The sequence below is a fragment of the Parasteatoda tepidariorum genome, chromosome 7 (assembly GCF_982258835.1).
Source record: "Parasteatoda tepidariorum strain Cologne lab strain chromosome 7, Ptep-v5.0, whole genome shotgun sequence".
Classification (NCBI taxonomy): domain Eukaryota; kingdom Metazoa; phylum Arthropoda; class Arachnida; order Araneae; family Theridiidae; genus Parasteatoda; species Parasteatoda tepidariorum.
The window spans coordinates 12,803,595-12,822,719 of NC_141761.1; the positions used below are offsets into that span (position 1 = coordinate 12,803,595).

The 19,125-nt window shown below is 29.1% G+C and overlaps 1 protein-coding gene across 1 annotated transcript; it reads right to left on the reverse strand.

Annotated features, from left to right (window-relative positions):
- Window positions 1-362: 362 nt before the first annotated feature.
- LOC107447301 (malectin-B) lies at window positions 363-19,125 on the reverse strand. Its single transcript, XM_016062175.4, has 4 exons — window positions 18,619-19,125; window positions 15,341-15,520; window positions 10,165-10,222; window positions 363-7,427 (listed from the first exon to the last, which is right to left on the reverse strand). Exons 1-4 carry the CDS (start codon window positions 18,982-18,984, stop codon window positions 7,219-7,221), a joined length of 813 nt encoding a protein of 270 aa, XP_015917661.1. The 5' UTR covers window positions 18,985-19,125; the 3' UTR covers window positions 363-7,218.

Below are 19,125 nucleotides of genomic sequence, written 5' to 3' on the forward strand. Positions count from 1 at the left end.
TCTGCGATGATATAGAAGGCAAGCTATGAGAAAGGGAAAACAGACAAATTGCATGAATTTTATAACAATAAATAAAAGAAAGGGAAAAATTTTGATTATCTAAGCAGATATTCTATTGCTTCATATCAATGGGGCTCTAAAGAAATAATAAATTTCTTACATCATTTTATTTTCCTAACATTCTTCACCGGCTAATAACATATCATCTAAATTTCATTATATAAATTTGTTGAAATATATTTTTCAAATTTCTTGTTGGCCTTGTTGGTTTCTGTTTTGCCAATGTGTTCTGCCATTATGTTAACATATGGAATGAATTAATATGAAAGACAAATCTGAAAACATCACTCATAATACTGATCATTGGAATAAAGCACTTTACTAATAAAACAATGGAAAAAAAAATACTGAAATATAATGTAATTTTATAGTAATTTAAATACATTTATTTTATTTCACCAGTTTGACTAGATTATTCTGTTTACAGATGAAGAACTGAGTATTAAAAAGTTCACATAAACAAGTTTTTAAAATATCACGAAAAAAAAGGTCCAACTTATTATTACAATAACAAACAAATTTTCATTGTGTTCGAATAAGCGAATTCGATGACGTTCATGTTTAGAGTTTGATACAGTAAATTCAAATAGCAGTTTTGGAGTTACTGTTTCTTATTTTTAATATTTAAGTCTAAAAACACAATATCATTCCTCTAAGTTCAAATTAAAAAAATAATTTTGTTTTTTACATATGATGCAAAATGATAACAAAATAAAAGTGTTCATATGAAAATTCTAAGTTAACTGGGGTGGGGGGGGTACCACAAGGAAAAACATATGACAAGGGGTACCTTAAGTTTGGAAACAACTGAATTTTACTATAATTGATGGTATAATGCTTTAAGCACCAAACTTGGTGAGAGAAAGCCTAGGGTAAACAGAATTTTAGCACCATTATTCTTTCAAATGATCGCTCACACTTTGAAATAGGATGAAAGCAAAATGATCAATATATTTTACTTTCATCATGATATAACATCATTTAAGAGTGGAAACTGGATAAAAATAATTACTTAAAAACTGACTGTACTTATAATAAGAAAAATTTATTCATTCTACAAAAAGTGTTTTCAAAAGTGCAATTATATTCATAGACAAAAGTACTTCATCTAGTGAGGTGAGTATAAAAAAAAAATAATACAAAAGTATGTAATAAAAGAATAATATTTCTTACATAGATATACAGACATAATGTTTCTTACATAGATGGGCATGGTGGGCCTTGGCCCTCTATGCTATAGAAGCAAAATTTGGAGCAGACAAAATGGCAAAAGAGGATGCTGTACTAAGAGAGAAGCTTTCTATCACAAATTCTCATCTTCAAAAGTAATTTAAAATATAGAAGAAATGAATCCAGACAAACCTAGAGTAAGTCATTCAAATACTGAAAACAAAATTTAAAAATAAAAACAAAATCAGGATTACACTTTGCATTATGATATTTTAATTTTTTTTTCTCTCCACCAATTCAAACGTAAGGCTTATTCTATGTTTGCCTAAACTTATTTCCCTACGGGTGCGTAGCCAAATATTACAACCAAAAAAAAAGCACCTTTTTAGCACTTAAAAAATATATTTAAGCACTATATAAATTAGCAAAATAATTTTCTAAAACTTTACATGATCATGATAAAATAACTAGTTTTTGACAAAGAACTCTTTTTCTTGAATATATTATCCACCATAAAAAGATCGAGACTTTTGGGGCTCGATTTCAGAGGGTGGAAAATGAAGACTGAAATTGAGAATATTTTGCAAAATGCAGCAAAGTTGCACATAAAAGTGCAATAATCTTATCGAACCCACCTCAGTAGACGCACGTGCGGACTCCCAAGTATTTCATCAAATATGTAACATGAGTAGCGCTACCATACGTTAAGGAGAACCGAGGTTAAGCCGAAATGGATGTTGGTGGAATGAATTGTGAAAGCGTTGAATAGAATAATGTGAAAACCACACTTTTGCATAATACACAGCGAAAATCGACATGGTAAAGAAAAAAAAAATTCTTATTTTCGAAACGGGAAAATTAAGCACTTTTTAAAAGTGCTACGCACTATGTTTTCTTTACTATGGAAGTAAATTAGAATTTGCAAAGAAAAGTTTCCTCCGTGATATAGCCTTCTCTTAATTCATAATTTTTTTATCAAAAAGAATTTTCCACAAAAAGTAACGCAGGACATCAGGTCTTACAAAATCAACTAGTGCCGATTTTTTTTCTTTATGGACTTAATGAATTTTACCTCCGTAAAAAAGTGACTTCTGTGAAAATTTGTTTGCCAATAATGTATTAATTTATATAAATTTCTAAGAATTCCATAGGATATAGTGGAAATAAGTTATTCCATAGGATATAGTATAAGGGCAAGTAGTATACTGATAATAAGTTATTTTGATGTCTTGAATCAAAAAAGAAAACCTTATTTAAATGTATGAAGAAGAAGTGAGCAAAATTTAAATAAGACAGTGATTCTGATTGATTTTGGAATATATTCTTGACACCAGAATAACATATGATAAAAAATTAATAATCAAGTGTTTCTTGGGAACATGTGAAATCCGTGTAACCTTTTAAATCAAACCCTTATGAGCTTTTCTATTCAAACTGAATTATAAATAAAAGGTTTACCATGAGCAAATATTAAAAAGAATAACAGATTCAAATAAACAACAAATTAAAATGGATAAATCTCATAATTTGATAACCGAACATAAAGTAAAATAACACACATAACAACAAGTTTAAATCAAACAGTCTGTAATTTTTAAAAAAAAATTCTAATAACAAAAATAACTACACTTTTTTTTCCTCCAGTTTTGTTACACTGAAGTATCATCAAAATATTTGCACAAATAAAAATAAGGTTTAGTTGAATATTTACGTTATCTATTAGAATGCGATAACAATAGAAGCGATTGATTTTTGCAAATACTATGAATTAAGCAATATATTTTCATAATAGTTACAAAAATTAACTCTTTTATGTGCTTCCATTTTATGTGAAAATAACTAGTTAAAACACCTTCTCCACAAGAACAGAAAACAGAGCAATATATAATTTTTTTTTACAATTCTATACTTATTAATAAATGCATTTTCACATCTATTTTTATTTAAATTTAAAATAAAATTTAAATTCATAATAATGAACAATTTATGATTGCAGCAACACTATCATTATTATTTGAAGTTTGCCTAAAGTGGTTAAGGTGAAAAATGTTACAAGTAATGTAGAAGTTAATTTTAATTATAAAGTCAATATGTCTTTTTTAAAAAATTAATTATTTTAACAGGATATAATTAGAAAAAGTTTATGAATTTTCTACACGACAGTACTTAATTTTATGAGCATTTATAATGTTACACAAATTACAGAAATAAATAAGTTTTACAATTCAACAAAAGAAATAAATTTTAAACAAAATAGTTCTTTACGATAATTTTTTGTAATAGGGATGTCAACTTGATATAAAAATTTTCTGCACCTGCAGAATAATTTTCCCAGTGCAAGAAGATAATTATAGTAATGTTAGTTATTACAATGTGCAAAATGAAATATCTTTTTTATACTTAACAAGTTTTATTTCCTTCAAACAATAAAATAAATCTCAATCTTCATTGATTGATTATTTTATATGGATGGTGTTTTTAATATAAATGTAAAAAACAACAATCGTGAGCTGTTCTACTTCGGGTTAAAAAGCATACAGCTGCCCTACTCTGATGGGCGACGTTTTCAAACTGATAATTTTGTTTTTAATAAAAGTAATAAATAATGTAATTTCTGAGTTCGAATCTGCTGTATTTCGTAAGATAAGCAATTCTGGTGAGCCTGAAGTGAAAATTTATTTTAGTTATTTACAAATGTAGTGTTAAAAAAGGTGACATGGTTGCAAGATTTAGAAAGAACTCGCTTTTTTGGCAGTTCTGATTTGGCCTCTTTTTACTTGTTTATTATTGTTCATTCCTGTTGCAAGCCATACACAGGGCCAAATCTTTCAACAAAAATAAGAACTTTTTAAGCCCTCAAAAATATTTTTAAGCACTACATAACCATACATATACATAAACAAAATAATTTTCTAAGACTTTAAATGATCAAGATAAATTAACTAGTTTTTGACAAAGTACTCTTTTCTTGATTATATTAGCCATCATAAAATGATCAAGAGATTTTTTGGTTTGATATCAGATGGTGGAAAAGTAAGTCTGGAATTGAGAATATCTTACAAAATGCAGCAGAGTTGCACATGAGAGTGCAATAATCTCACCGAAACCAGCTGACCTGCAAGTATTTTACCAAACATGCAAAAGGATTGGTGCTTTCATGCGCTATGGACAGACCGTAAGCCGAAATGGGTTGTGGTGGAATGAATTGTGAAAACATTGAATAGAACAAAGTGAAAAGCACACTTTTGCATAATACGCGGCGAAAATCGACATGGCCAAGAAAAAAATCTCATTTCCGAAAAGGGAAAGTAAAGCACTTTTTAGAACCACCCAATGAAAAAAGCACCTTTAAGGGCTTTTAAATAAAGAAAAATCGAAAATAAGGACCTTTAAGAGATTTTTAAAAACACTACGCACCATGATGCAACATCATATGCCAGTGTTAGCATATTGTTCAAGCATCAAGATTAAGTTTATTTTACAAATTATCATTCGGGATTAAGTTTCCAAGTAGATATATAGTTGAGAAAGTAAGAAATGCTTTATAACAATTCTTTTTTCCCAAATGACTATTCTTATGTCTTGAAATGACAAATCTTCAAATGACGATTCTCTCTTTTTTAAACACAAATAATAAATCAGGCAAAAAATACATGTATACAAGAAATACTACTCAAGGAAGTCTCAAAATACAATGATCACGTTGTGAGCCAAATGGCTTCAAAATACACCGGAAATAGTAACAGGGAATTATAAGCAGTAAAGAGATTGCAGCGCACCCTAGTGTAGAAAACACCACCCATTATTAACGATAATCCTCCATAGCTTTCAAGTATAAAATAAAATATCTAATTGGTCCATTTGTGTCACATAATGAAATCTGTTACATAACTGTAATGTAACATCTAGAAAGTATCTGTCTACTATTATTGCTTGTTATTATCACAATAGACATTTAACATGCTAATGAAATATCAATAAACATTGCTTTGAACAAAACTAATAATAATATACACACAGCTAAAAAGTATAAAAAAACAAGGCTCACTTAAAATAGTTGAATCATATTAAGGGGCAAAAATAGTTGACATCCCTGAATTTATAAATAATTTTAATACCGTTTAAGTCACTTTGTACACTCAACACAATACAAATTTTGAAATCTGAAACAGAAAATAATCAATTAATAAAACAATTTCCTTGGTATTTTAATTCAACAATGGCTATTAAATGTAGGTAAAAGATAATTACGGAGTAAACATAAAACAATGTCAAATAATTGAATCTATCCTTTTTGATCAAGAAAACTATTGTTTCAAATATAACAGAATGTGGTAACCAATGACCTTAATTTAACTTATACAGTAAAACCTCGCTGCAACAATATTTTGGGGACCCAATAAATGTATTGTTATATCTAGAGCCTACATACTTTGGGGACACAATAAGATTTTTTTTCTTCCAATTTTAATGTTATATAGGTATTAACTATACTATATAAAAATTAATTTGCTGAGTGGTAATCATGGTTAAATATGAAATCAGATAGAAATGTTACACCTGTGACTTATTAAGAGATAAAGAAGCCATTTCTAAGAATGGAAGGTCTTGGGGTGGTCTATGTACACATCAAGATGGAGTATTGAAATCGGAATACAAAGGTTGTGGGGAAAAGAAATAAGATAAGTACATAATCAGCATCAAGACTTCTCTAGTTAGAAAAAACTAGAAAAAAAATGGCAAAAAGATTTTTTACATTATTTGAAAACATATAATAAATAAGGAAAATAAGGTTGAAATTTGAAGGGGAAAAAAAAAATCATTTTACAAAGGTTTATTGCTTCAGAGAATATCCCAATATTGATAGGTGGATAACATTAAGCAAGTTTGTCAGGAAACATAATTATAATATTAGATATTGTAGTAGTGAAAGTTCACTGTATATGAATTCCCCCCGTTTGCTTTCTAATTAATCCTGCAAATTGACACAGTAGTTTTCTAATCACGAGACGTAAATCATCAGTATTCATGACATTATTTCAGGTATTGCATATTCTATAATTATGTTCTACATAGTAGGGGAGGGAAGCCGCAGCCTTTGGATAGCCAAGGAGTGGGTTCCTAGTTATTTAGTTAATTTTTCCCCATAAAAAATTAAAACCCTACCATAATAAAAAAAAAAAAATTTCACATAGAAGACTAAGCGTGAAATGCTTAAAATGTTTTTAATACAAAAATATTATGCATAGCTTTGATATTTTTTACTATTAAGTTATTACAGGGTTCCCACTCAATTTTAGAAAATTTTTTTTCCTGACTTTTACAGAAATGAAAATCCATACCATATTTTATCTATACTCTATAATTTTTCTTCAGAAAACTTTGATTTTTTTTCATTTATAATGTCAAATATTAGACTGTGCGAGCAAAAACATAAAATAGAGTGAGAATGGAAACAGGGAAAAGCATTACTAAAAAGTGGAATTTCATGAAATGATTGTAATAGATGTCAGAATTATTTAACTTGAATCCCAATAACAGATTACTGTCACTGGCAATTCTAAGACTGGTTATTTTCCAGATATGATGCAGGAATTTCCTAGAGTTTTTTTTAGTTCGAGAGTTTCTAAAATAAAACTCCCTGACCCATTATCATATCCAGAAATAATCAAGTAATTATTAATCAATATAAAAATAAAATCATTGTTGCTGCTAAAAGCTTTCCCAAAAAGGTTGTGCACCCCTACTATGGAGATCCTATTATTCTACACTTAACAGTCAGAGGATAAAATCAAGTAAATTAATTAGGAAATATCAGAAGTCTAAATTTTGATTTAAAGTAACAGCCATCACTGAGCTTAACTTAAAAGCTATTACTTAACAGAGTTTTGTACTAAGAATTGTTGTACAAATATGTAATGGCATTGTGTACAAAGATGAGGTAATGGCACACAAAATACTGAGAAATTTGTTTCCTAAAAAAGCAAATCATAACCGGCACAGGCAAAATAATAGTGGCAGAAAGGCACCAATGGCAATGATTATAGGTAACATTGTACTAGAGTCCTCCGTGTCGTAGGGATTCGGACTTCTAGGACCAGATGGATGACGAACGGGGGAGGATTTTTTTTCTTGTCGTACATCCTCTTCTTCTTCTTCCTTTTCTTCTGGGGCTGTTGAAGGCAACTCTGGAACATCTAAAAAGGAGTATTCCACAGTAAGATAAAGTATCTGCACACAGCAGTTAACTATTTAATATTTTTTATTATTCCTGACAAAAAAAGTATATATATATATAAATGCATGCACATTATGGACATAAGAGAAATATTAATAGAACTACATTCATACAAAGTATTGCTAATCTTTGCGCTACAGTGACTTTTCTCTTTGAGAGTAGCATGCATATAACTAAATAAACACTGACTTTCTTCTACCTTGCATAAATCATGATTACAATATCTGCTTGATATTTTCTTTTTTAACTTTTTTTTTTGTGTGCACACTTTTTATTTGTATTACCAGGGGTCTGTTTAGAAGAAATTTGGCTTTGTTGTCACAAAACATCTTTTCATAAAAACGGACCCTTCACAAAATATCTTTTCATAAACACGGAACCTTCACAAAATAATTTATCTTTTAATCGGACGGACCCCTCACAAATTTGTTTATCTTCATTATTGTTTTGTTAATTGAATAAATCCTTCCCGGGGGGAAGAAAGACAGATGTAAACGAACTAAGTTTTGACTTCGGCAGACGCTTCTTCCTTTATTTGTCTGAAATGAATACTCCCCATTCAGCAGTATAGGCTAAATGCCAAATATTTGTATGTTGCATCTCTAATTTAGTTGCAGCAATTGCTGTTTATTTTTGAAAATTAAATTTTTTTAAAAATTATAATTGTACACATTTGAGCATTATCTTCGTATTTATTTACACTTTAAAAACTCCTTGAAAAAGTTTTTTGCAATAACAGGACCCTATTTGCACAAATTCACAAAATCAGGATTGAAAGAATGTGACTCAACGTTTATTTTATATTCGCAAACTATGAGTAATTTTTTCACAATTTTACAAAAACAGGACCTTTTACAAAATGTCTGGACAGATCCCTGATTACAACAAATAATAAAGAAGTATCAGCAAAATTGGAGAATCACCACCATTGTATACACGTGTCTCCATTATAGCAGTCAAAAGTATAGATTTACACTTAATACATTTTTTTCCCTTCCAAAACACCAGAGAAAATAGAAGAAACTACAAATAACCAGCACAAATGTTAAGATAAGAATTATAAGAACAGAGCGCACAGCCAAATCTTCCAACAAAAAATAAGCACCTTTTAAGTACTTTTTAAGCCCTAAAAATATTTTTAAGCGCTATACACATTAATAATTTTCAAAGACTTTACATGATCATGATAAAATAACTAGTTTCTGACAAAGAACTATTTTCTTGATTATATTAACTATTACAAAATGATCAAGAGATTTTTCGTTCAATGTCAGAGGATGGAAAATGAAGCCTGAAATCGAGAATATCATGCAAAATGTAGCAAAGTTGCACCATGCAGGTACAATGATCTCACCAAACCCAGCTCAAACCAGCACCTGCAGAATCTAAAGTACTTAACCACACATGCAAAAAGATTTTCGGTTTCACACGCCATGGACGGAATGTAAGCCAAAATGGATTGTGGTTGAATGAATTGTTATAGCGTTGAACTGAACAATGTGAAAAGCGCGCTTTTGCATAATGCATGGCAAAAATCGACAAAGAAATGATTCTCATTTTTGAAAAGGGAAACTTTTTAAAAATACCCAATAAAAAAGCACCTGTAAGGGCTTTTACAAAACCTTTATTAGTACCTTTAAGCAATTTTTGAAAATGTTAGGCAGCACAAAGAATAGTTTGAATTTAAACTAATACAGGGTGATAAATAAATAACTCAGGTAGAGAAGTTTAACAATAAATATTTTCATCGCAACAATCAGCAACTCTTTTTGTACTATGTCAGCAGTTCTCAAACTTTTTACTGTCACAGAGCATTTCAGAAACATTATGCAAAGCATTAAATATTAACTTGTAGTTATATACTGCATTTAACAATAAATAAATAAAAATTCTATAAAGCACGAGAAATGAGAGTCACGTAGAAAAAAAAAGGATTTAAGGATAAAAGGCTAAGCGAGGGATTAAGCACATCGTTAACAAGAATGTGCAAAATTTAAGAATTTATATTTATGAAGCTCTGTAAAAAATTCATCGGGATATGTTTCTGAATCGGAGAAGTCAAAGAATCAACAGTCTTGAGATCTGCAAAATTCCTCAAATTAGGAGCAATATTACGTGCACTATTCCTAGTTTTAAAACCCAAAAGGAGAATTAAGAAAACCTTGGATTCCCAGTGAAAAATCTGGCATGATTGTGAGCCCAACTCAAAAATCCTGAAAATTTCTTGAGTAAAGCCATTAACGACACATTTCAAAAAATTAATATCATTATAAATTTATGTCAATGACATTTTCAAAACATGAAATTCTAAATAAATTATATGCAGCATAATTTAAATGAATGATTATGTATATGTTTACTTTTACCTCTAATCACATTTATTATTCTACGAAAAAAAATATTTAGAAATGAAAGAGATGCCAAGTATAAATTCTAGTTCTAATATTTTTAAATAAAATATACAAGAATTTTTATGCATAAATGTGATCGATAATTTCTTGAAACTTCTGGATCGCGGTCAGAATCATCTCTGTACAACAGGAATACAAACATCTTTGAATTGATTTAATTTGTTTAAAAATAAAATTTCACAAAAACAGTGATAAATTAGGATTACAATGAGCTTATTAAACATAAAAGTCTTTGAGGAAATTTATACAATAATATAAGAAATGTGCACTAAAAAGAAACCTTACCCGTCAATGTTCCTCGAATAACGAAGATAGCATTAATTTTAGGATTATCCCTGTAACCCTAGAAAAAAAAAAGAATTTTTTTACTCATTTATTCATTGAGTAGAACTTAAATTCATTGAATAATAATTCCACACAAATAATGCATAACAAAAGGCCCTTAGGCCATTTTTGGACCACAGAATCTTGCAGATTGGCAACTTTACACACTTTAATACTAAAATAAAAAAGTTCATAAATTAATATATATATAAATATATATAAGGAATTGAAAAAGCAAATTAGCCTAATATTTTGTAGTAGAGTGCATATTAACTGCACTCTGATCAACCTAATTGCCCAATAAACTGGATAATTCAAGGATCAAGTATTTTTCCCCATATATTTTGTTAAAAATGTTTTGTATTTTTTATTTATGAAAATACATCTTTACCTTCAGATTGTCTTAAGTCAGTCAAAAAAGTGCTTTTTTTTAAAAAAAAATCCATTGGAAGTACAATGTGTGTATGTAACATTTTTTAAACAACTACAATTGCTAGTTTTATATTTAAGAAACATTGCAATAGTATATTGTTGCTATACTGTTTTCAAATTGTCCAATCTGGATTATTTATTAACCAGACTATCTACCGTCCTAAACAGTCTACAGCATGGGTGTCAAAACCATGACCGTTTGAGGGCTACATAGCAAAGAGAAAAAATTTGCTGGGTCACATACAATACTTTTTCAAAAAATTGAAATAAAAATTAACTCTATGTAGTTTTATTAAAATAAATTAACATAGTTTTACTATTAATTTTTTAAAATTTGAATTAGATACTAGAAATTCATATTCATATTATATAAGGACTATATATATATCATATCATAATATATATAGATATATAATTCATATTAGAAAATATGAACTATAGGTACATATTTATTTTAAAAATTTGTAAAAGTTTCGTTTAATTTAGTTTTGATTTCATAAAAATGGAAAAAATTCAAGTTAATTCGATGGATAAATTTGCTTTTGTTGAACAAGCAAATCGATATCGAGTTCAGCAGACAAGGTTGCAATTCTTAATGCATTTTCACGATGTTTGTCAGCGATCTTTGTGTGACTTTTTTTTTTGTATGCTTCATTCTTGAAAATAATTGTTCACAAATATAGGTACTGCCGGAAGCTGAATTTGATTCAAGAATTAGGAAATCAAAATACAATGCAATATACCGCAAACAAATATTGTAATTCTTAAAAAAATTCGCTGTCGAGTGGACACACACATAATTCGAAACGTAAATTCTCATGACATACTAAGATGGGCGTAACGGTCAGGTTCTGGTTTTCATATTAAAAATAATAAGGGTAGACCAGAACCTGACTGTTGTGCTCTAAGATGTTTTTATTTCAAAATAAATGTAAGCGAATCGATTATATATAAAAAATATTGCAAACATTAATTTAAATACTTTCATGATTTGCAATTGGGCCGCACTTCAGACAAGTATGCTCTAGATCAGTGGTGGCGAACCTTTATACACCAAAGTGCCAGTTTTTCCAAAAAAATTGTTCAATGAGGTCAAAACGTGCCGTCAAATAATTTTGACTTCGTGATTATTGGAAAAATAATACTAAATACTATCAAATCAAAACTCTTTATTTACATTGAAAAAAAAACAAAAACATTTTGCCATGTCTTAAAACAACTTAAAGTAACAACTGAGTGACTTCTGTTGTTGCAGATTAGCATTAATTGTTAATTTTTTTATTAATAATTGTTTATTTTGTTCGTTTTTGTGAATTTTAATTTAATTGTTTCATATGCTTCATAGTGTAATAACATTTGTGTAATAAAAATTCATAGTGTAATAACAATTGTGATCGTTGGCGTGCCCAAAATATTGTGTCTCGTGCCATTGGTTCGCCATCCCTGGTCTAGATTATCAGCGCCCTTTTTTTTTTTTTAATCACAAAATCAATTGGAGGAATCTTACAAGAAAAAGAAAATACATAGTTCAGGCCAATAGAAAAACCCTTTCTATGGAGACACACAATTTCTTCATTTAAATAAATAAAGAAAAGCATTCCTGCAACAGCCAGTAATTGTTAAGGCTGTAACAAGCTATAGATGTGAAAGCAACATAATTTTGTGACAAAGAATAATGGCTGCAGTGTGGTCAGCTTCGAGTGACAATCACCTTTCCTTCTCAGACAAGCTACAATAGTATCAAGCAGTCACTGAGGATAGAACTTTAGTTTTTCCCTATGATAGATAATTCCGAGTTTTAACCACTGCATGAGTGTAGCTTAGTAATTAAAAGCAAAAATGGAAAAGGAAAAAAAGGTTAAAAAAGAAAATGAAAATTAATAGTCTGCCTTTCAAATCTAAATTTTTTAAAATCCACCAAAAATAATATTTCAATTTAACTAAAATAAGCTGTAGCATGGAGAACAATAAATATTTAACAAGTAATGAATAATAAATTTATTAACAGAACAAGTTTAGGAAATTTTTCTAATGTCACTTTTTGAACATAAGCATAATTGAAAAGTTTTTAAAATGTTTAAAAGTTTTTAAGACCTCTGAAATGCATTGAATTTTAAGTGTTTTAATATTTCTATAATAACAAAATAATTTTTATGACATAAAATTAAAAGGATTAGAGAATTTTTTTATCAGGTATTAAAAATTTATTATTTTAACTAAAATTCTGATTGTTAATAGTTTTTTGAAATTTTATAAGTACTTATTTGTTTTTACACAATCTTCATATTTTCTTTTATTAATTTTAAAAATATCTGTTGATCTGTTTCAAAATTATGACCTTAAACAAGAAAATAAGCGAAATGTACTAAATTAATCAGTTGAGATTATACAAACTTTTCCCTTATATCTTTAATCAGTCAGAATGATAAATTAAAAAAAACTTAGTCGGGATTAGAAACAAGTGATTCAAATTGAGAAATTTCTTAAGAATTTCAAAGCATGAAGACTTTCAAGGTTTAAAGAGCTGCAGTTTCCCCCTAGAATTTAATATTTTCCAGAGGAATTTTCAAATTTCCTACGAACTTAAGGTTTCACAATAGCATTAAAAAAAATTTCATAGAAAAATTTAAGACTGAACTTATTTTTTGACCAATTAACACAGTCTAGCGTAATTTAGAGGAATTTTTCAGAAATTTATGCCTTACTTTCGATGAGAATGGCCCACCTATCATACCAATGATTATTTTTTTTTAAAAAAACCATATATTTTTCAGCAAAAAGCGAATAAATAAAAAATAACCTTGTGTATTTTTTTAAACCAATTGCTGAATTTCTTTTTCTTAGAGCCCTTCTTACTTCAACTTATTTTACACTTGATCATCATCAATGCTTAGTCCTAGATCTATAAATTTGATATTTTAAAAAATAACCTTTGCCCAGTATTTCAAAATAATAGGGTGAAAAATACAAACTCAAGCAGATAGTGGGGAAAGTAGTTATTGACCATGTCAACCTTCATATATGTAAAGGTACCCCTACACAGAATTGAGTCTTATATACTTGTGAATTGGAATTGTTTATTGGTAGTGGTTACTACACTACAGTACATCCCCCACCAGAATTTTATCTGTGATAGAATTCGATGGACGGGATTCCACTAGTTGATTCATTACCGTTTAAGTGAGAAGCCAGGAGAGCTGCATTAAGATCACCGTAGTTTTGAGTGCTGATTGTGAGAGCTGTATTAAGTTCAAAGCCGTTGTCGCTCTCGTGCTGCCATTAGCAGTCGAGTGTATACAGGACGACAATGTGTGATCGAGATTGAGTAGCAACAGCGTCAGGAGGTGGATAATGCCACAGTCACAAGTCAACTGTTCAATGGGGACTATCCATTAAAGTAGGCATGTTCAAATCGAAGTAGGAGTTTCTGTTAAGATAGGCATGTTCTATGCACGTCCAGGTCACCAATGTGGGGAGAGTTGTTTTCGACAATGTCAATCTTCATCTATGAAAAGGTTCCCTTACATAGAATCGTGTTAACATGTCTTACATACTTGTGAATTGGAAATGTGTATTTGTAGTGGTAGATACATTACACAGAACCAACAATATTAATTGAAATTCTGTCAATCCTATTCTTTCATTGTGGCGTCATCATTACTTGATCTTGCAATAATTATGAAAAACAACAATGTTTTCATAAAAAGTCATAAAAGTATTTATTTCTTTTAACATAAAATAATTGTTAAATTATTTTTTAAAGAAAAAGGAAAAAATAATTTGCAAATGAAAACTTAATTTGAAAAACGAATTGAAAATAAATATTTATTGGAGAATGGAAAATCAGTTCATTTTAGTCCTCAGCACTGAAGGGTGGTGCCAAAGTATTCACAAATTCTCTGAGAGTTTCCCAGTCGCATTTTCAAATGGAATAAAGTAAAGCCTGAACATCCACAGAATAAGAACCTTCCCCAGTGTCTAAGCACAAAATGATGGTAGAAAAGTGACAAATAAACATGGGTTATGTGGTTTAATCGGAAAGGGGTGAGGAGTAAGCTTGAATAAGATAATGAAAGGGAGAAAGAAACAGGTGCGAGGGAGTTGGACAAGTGCACAAGATGTCAAACTTAAATTAGAATAGATTTTTGAACACTGGGGAAGGATTGATGACTAGAAAAATCATCAACTGAATTATTAGAATTTTCAAAATACGGAAAGATCCCCAATAATCAAGATCAGAAGATAGAGAACAATGTTGAAGGATTTCAGCAGAAAAAAAATCTAAGATTAGAATATCAACTATGTATGATCATGGAAGATTGTTGAATATCCTGATTTTGGACAAATTTTCCTAAAGTAAAAATTTAACGGTGAACTTAGTTTGTCCAATATATGAAAGACCATATTAACAAGAAATTAGTTGGAGTATGTATAGTTTGTCTATGTTAAAAACTCCGCCCATCACAAAGTCTGCTGCCATGGAAACAAGAATAGCACATTTCAGGGAGGGCAGCTTTTCTTCACTTTGGGGCTAACACAATAGATCAAAGAAAAAGATCTCGTTGATCCAAGACAAAACCTGTCCTAAACAATGATCCCATACCCCTATACCTCTTCACCACAGTCAGGGGACAGACAGCTAGAGGAGTTCTTACTTTAGACAAACTAAACCTTCAGAGAGATTTAAAATTACATAAATTCTCACCTTAATGAATTCAACTCTTATTTTTCCATCATGTTCTGACTCTTCTTCATTAACTATAAGCTTATTTCCTTTCACAGTGAATGGTATAAGTTCATCATGTGCAACTCCTTTTCCCACTTTAGCAAAGATATCTAAATCAGACACAACAGTATGCACACCATTCAGTGTCACATCAAATACCTGCAATATATCATTAAGCTTGAATAAAAACAACTATTTATTCAGTGACAAATAAGTAAGTTATTAAATATTTTAGTCAGAAATATCAGTATATAATTTTTTATATACTGATATGTCTTATGTTCTTTCTACATAATATTCAGCATTTTTCATTTTTTTTTAAATGTAAGTTAAGTAAAAAACTTTTCTTGTAGAAAGATTTTTCCTTTGTGAAGTAAAATAATTTTTTTTTTTCCTGCGGAAATTATCGACACATTTTATCTTATCTTCAGAATTATATTCAAAAGATGCCTATCTCACGCATCTGAGTGGGAAAAAATGCTTATGATTTTTTGATTCTCATTTGAGAATAATGAAAAACAAAGAAGTAAAAAATTTAGTTTTCTTTTCTGATGAATTCTATTTTTTAATGCATTTATTACTATTGATTTTCACATAGTTTTTAAAATCCAATATTTGTAATACAATATAATTTATTACAACAACCAATTCTTAAAATGAAAACACACACCCTTTTTGAAGAGTCCAACTTGCGTGATTTCGCTGTCAATACTCCCCTCCCCAGTAGTTATAGCTACAGATTTCACGATTTTTTTTAATGTGATGATATACAAAATGCGAAAAAGGAAATAATTAGTGTGTTTTCTCCCAACAAAATGGGAGAATATTGTCCTTAATATTAGAATAAAAATAATATTAGGTACTTACTTAAATTTTTTTTAAAGTATTTTATCTGAAAAGTTTTCTTTTTTGAAGTTGACTCTTTTGTTACTTTAAATTAGTAACAGGTGTATTTGTTATTATTAAAAGTATCGAGCAGAAAGATATTAGTACTGGAAAGGTATTTTACAAAAAGCCAGAAAAAATCCTGCCACAGGGCATATATGAATCCCTTAATTAACTGTTTCCACAGTTGCAACTCAAATCTAGAAAAAAAAGATCCCTGTGCTTTCCCTGTATATATTATACACAATATATCAAGAGGAAACACAAAATAACTGTACAAATGTGTGAGCTATATTATTATGCCTATTACTAAATTTAATTGTTGGAAAAACTTAAAGAACAGTTCAACATATAGGAAAAAATATTAATGCAGCAAATGAAGTAGTATAGTATAGCTAAACTATATTTAAATAATCCATAATTTGCACTTTGAGTGTTCAACACTTTGTAAAAGATAAAATAAAAATTCCCTGTATTTTCTCAGTTCATAAAGAAAAATTCAAAACTCTCACTTATTTTAGACAATTTTTTAATTCCTTTTATTTTCCAGGTTTCCTTCGTGGAGTGGCGACTCTGGTTTCATAGTTCGGAAATTTTCACCTTATAATAATACCTTTCTCACTGAATAAGAAACTGTTTTTTCTTCCTATTTTTGCTAGAAAACAATGGGTGAAAATACGTCTAGTTCAGTGATGAATTTTTAATGACTATAATTGCTTCAGTAAATAATTCAATAATAGTGCATCTGTGAATTTATTTTTAAATTACTACATTTTGTTCCTACATTTAACTAATGTTTCTCAAATTAGGCAAATGTGAAGGGAGGTTTCCGTGACTATCTAATATTAATCTGTATTCTACAGTGAGTGAAAAAGGTAAAAATGTCTATATTTCATTAGCAGGCTTTGAAGTGGTACAAAATAACAAAGACTACACTTTATAAAAAAATAATAAAATCAAGAATTTTTTTGGTACAATACACACACTAGACTATTTTTAACAAGAGGAAATGAAAAGCTATAAAAATATTAGTCCAGAGTTTTGAAAATTTCGGTTACTACGGCAGATTTCATTAACTCAGGGTAGGGATCTGTCTAGGTTTTTCTGAGAGGTACCTATTTTGTGAAAATTTAGACATAATTTGTGAAAATTAATAATTTAACACAAAAATATGGTAAAAATATGAATTTATCGTTTTTTTACAGGATACAAAAATAAAATTTTAAGAAAGTATTTTGTGAAACTATTGTTTTTCCTAAAGTTGAATTAGTGAAGATACCGCTAAATGGCAGTAAATTTGGCCTAGACAGATCCCTGTTACTATACGCAACCTTATAAAAAATAAATATTTTAACTAATTTTAAAAATAGAAAGGTATCAAACTTTTGGTGCATAAAAAAAATGGATTTCTTCGGAAATATTTAATGTTAACTTGAAATATGTTTTAGTGAGATTTAAAATTATTTCTATTACAATACAATTGAATAAATATTATATTCAAAAATTTATAAATTAAATAATAAAATGGAGAGATTTTCGTATCCTGATCTTAATAGCCAAATCTTGACAACTTTCGGGCAGCGGCCCATAAGAAACTAAAAAAAAAAAAAAAACATCACAGAAATGGACCAACTGAAAAGGTGTAATTCGTAAGTTTAAAATCTATTTGGCGATTGTAGTCGACAAATAAGGATATGGAATATCCCCAATAAAATATCCAAGGCAAAATATATAAGATTGCTTTACAGCAAAATACAAACCTAAAATATTTTAGTTTATTATTCAGGGTGCATAGCCAGATTTTTCAACAAAAAATAAGCACTGAAAAATATTTTTTATCACTTTCCAAAAAAATCATTAATAGGATCTGTGCAGTAATAAAAATATTTTTTTTTCTATCGTTTTAAGTTCTTCATTTATATACGTAAAATCAATTAAATTTAAAATCTTTACATAATCAAGATAAAATAACTAGTTTCTGATAAATATTGAAGAGAAAATTGTGAAAATTATGCATTTTTTGTAATTTAGAATAAAAATCGACACAGCAAAGAAAAATCTCTTTTTAAAAGATAGATAAATAAGGCTTTTTAAAAACGTAAATCAAAAATAAGCACCTTTATGCACTTTTTAAAAACGCTACACACCCTGTTAGTTATGTTATTGTTTGATTCAATGCAACACTATTCCAATAGGTTTTTTCCATAGTTTATTTACACTGTCCTGGGAATAATATTTTTTGCCTACAAAATTACCTGTTTTTTAGCCCGCAAAAATACCTGTGACTGTATTTTTTAATTAGACAAACATTTGAAAAAAAGGTTGACTGCATTTTAAATGCATTACAAATCTGGTGTTGATGATTTTAATACCTTCATCCCTGGTGATGAAAAGTAAACCTCACAAAATTTCAGCACTAAAACATAATCTCCGTCACGATTAACAGGAATTTCATAACCAAACGTTGCATGGTGATATCTCTCCGTCTGATATAATATTTGGTCCGTTCTTGGGACTCTGCTGATAATTAATTGTTTTCCGTAATCAGACGCAGTTCCGATTCTACCATGTAATGGATCTCTTCGATAATGTATACCGTCTGAATCAACATGAGATTCACCACCTGCGTTAATTGCATAAATCACATCACCTAAACAAATCACACAATCACAGATTATACACAGTGCTAATGCTAAAGTTAATGATAATCTCCTATCCCATGATCGAATCACAGCCATATCGAAATATTATGAAAGCATTTGCATATTATTCATTGAAAAATAACAGCTTTATCACCAATTTTAGAGAACTTCCAACATTACACGATCGCAGTATTTTATTATTTTTTTTCTCCGAAAAACAAACCGGTCAACACAGTT

Coding starts and splice junctions, on each gene's coding strand:
- LOC107447301 (XM_016062175.4), bottom strand. CDS start 18,984: ATGGCTGTGATTCGATCATGGGATAGGAGATTATCATTAACTTTAGCA. Junction 10,223..15,340: donor TAAGAGTTGAATTCATTAAG/GTGAGAATTTAT, acceptor TTTTTTTTCTAG/GGTTACAGGGATAATCCTAA. Junction 7,428..10,164: donor TATTCGAGGAACATTGACGG/GTAAGGTTTCTT, acceptor ACTCCTTTTTAG/ATGTTCCAGAGTTGCCTTCA.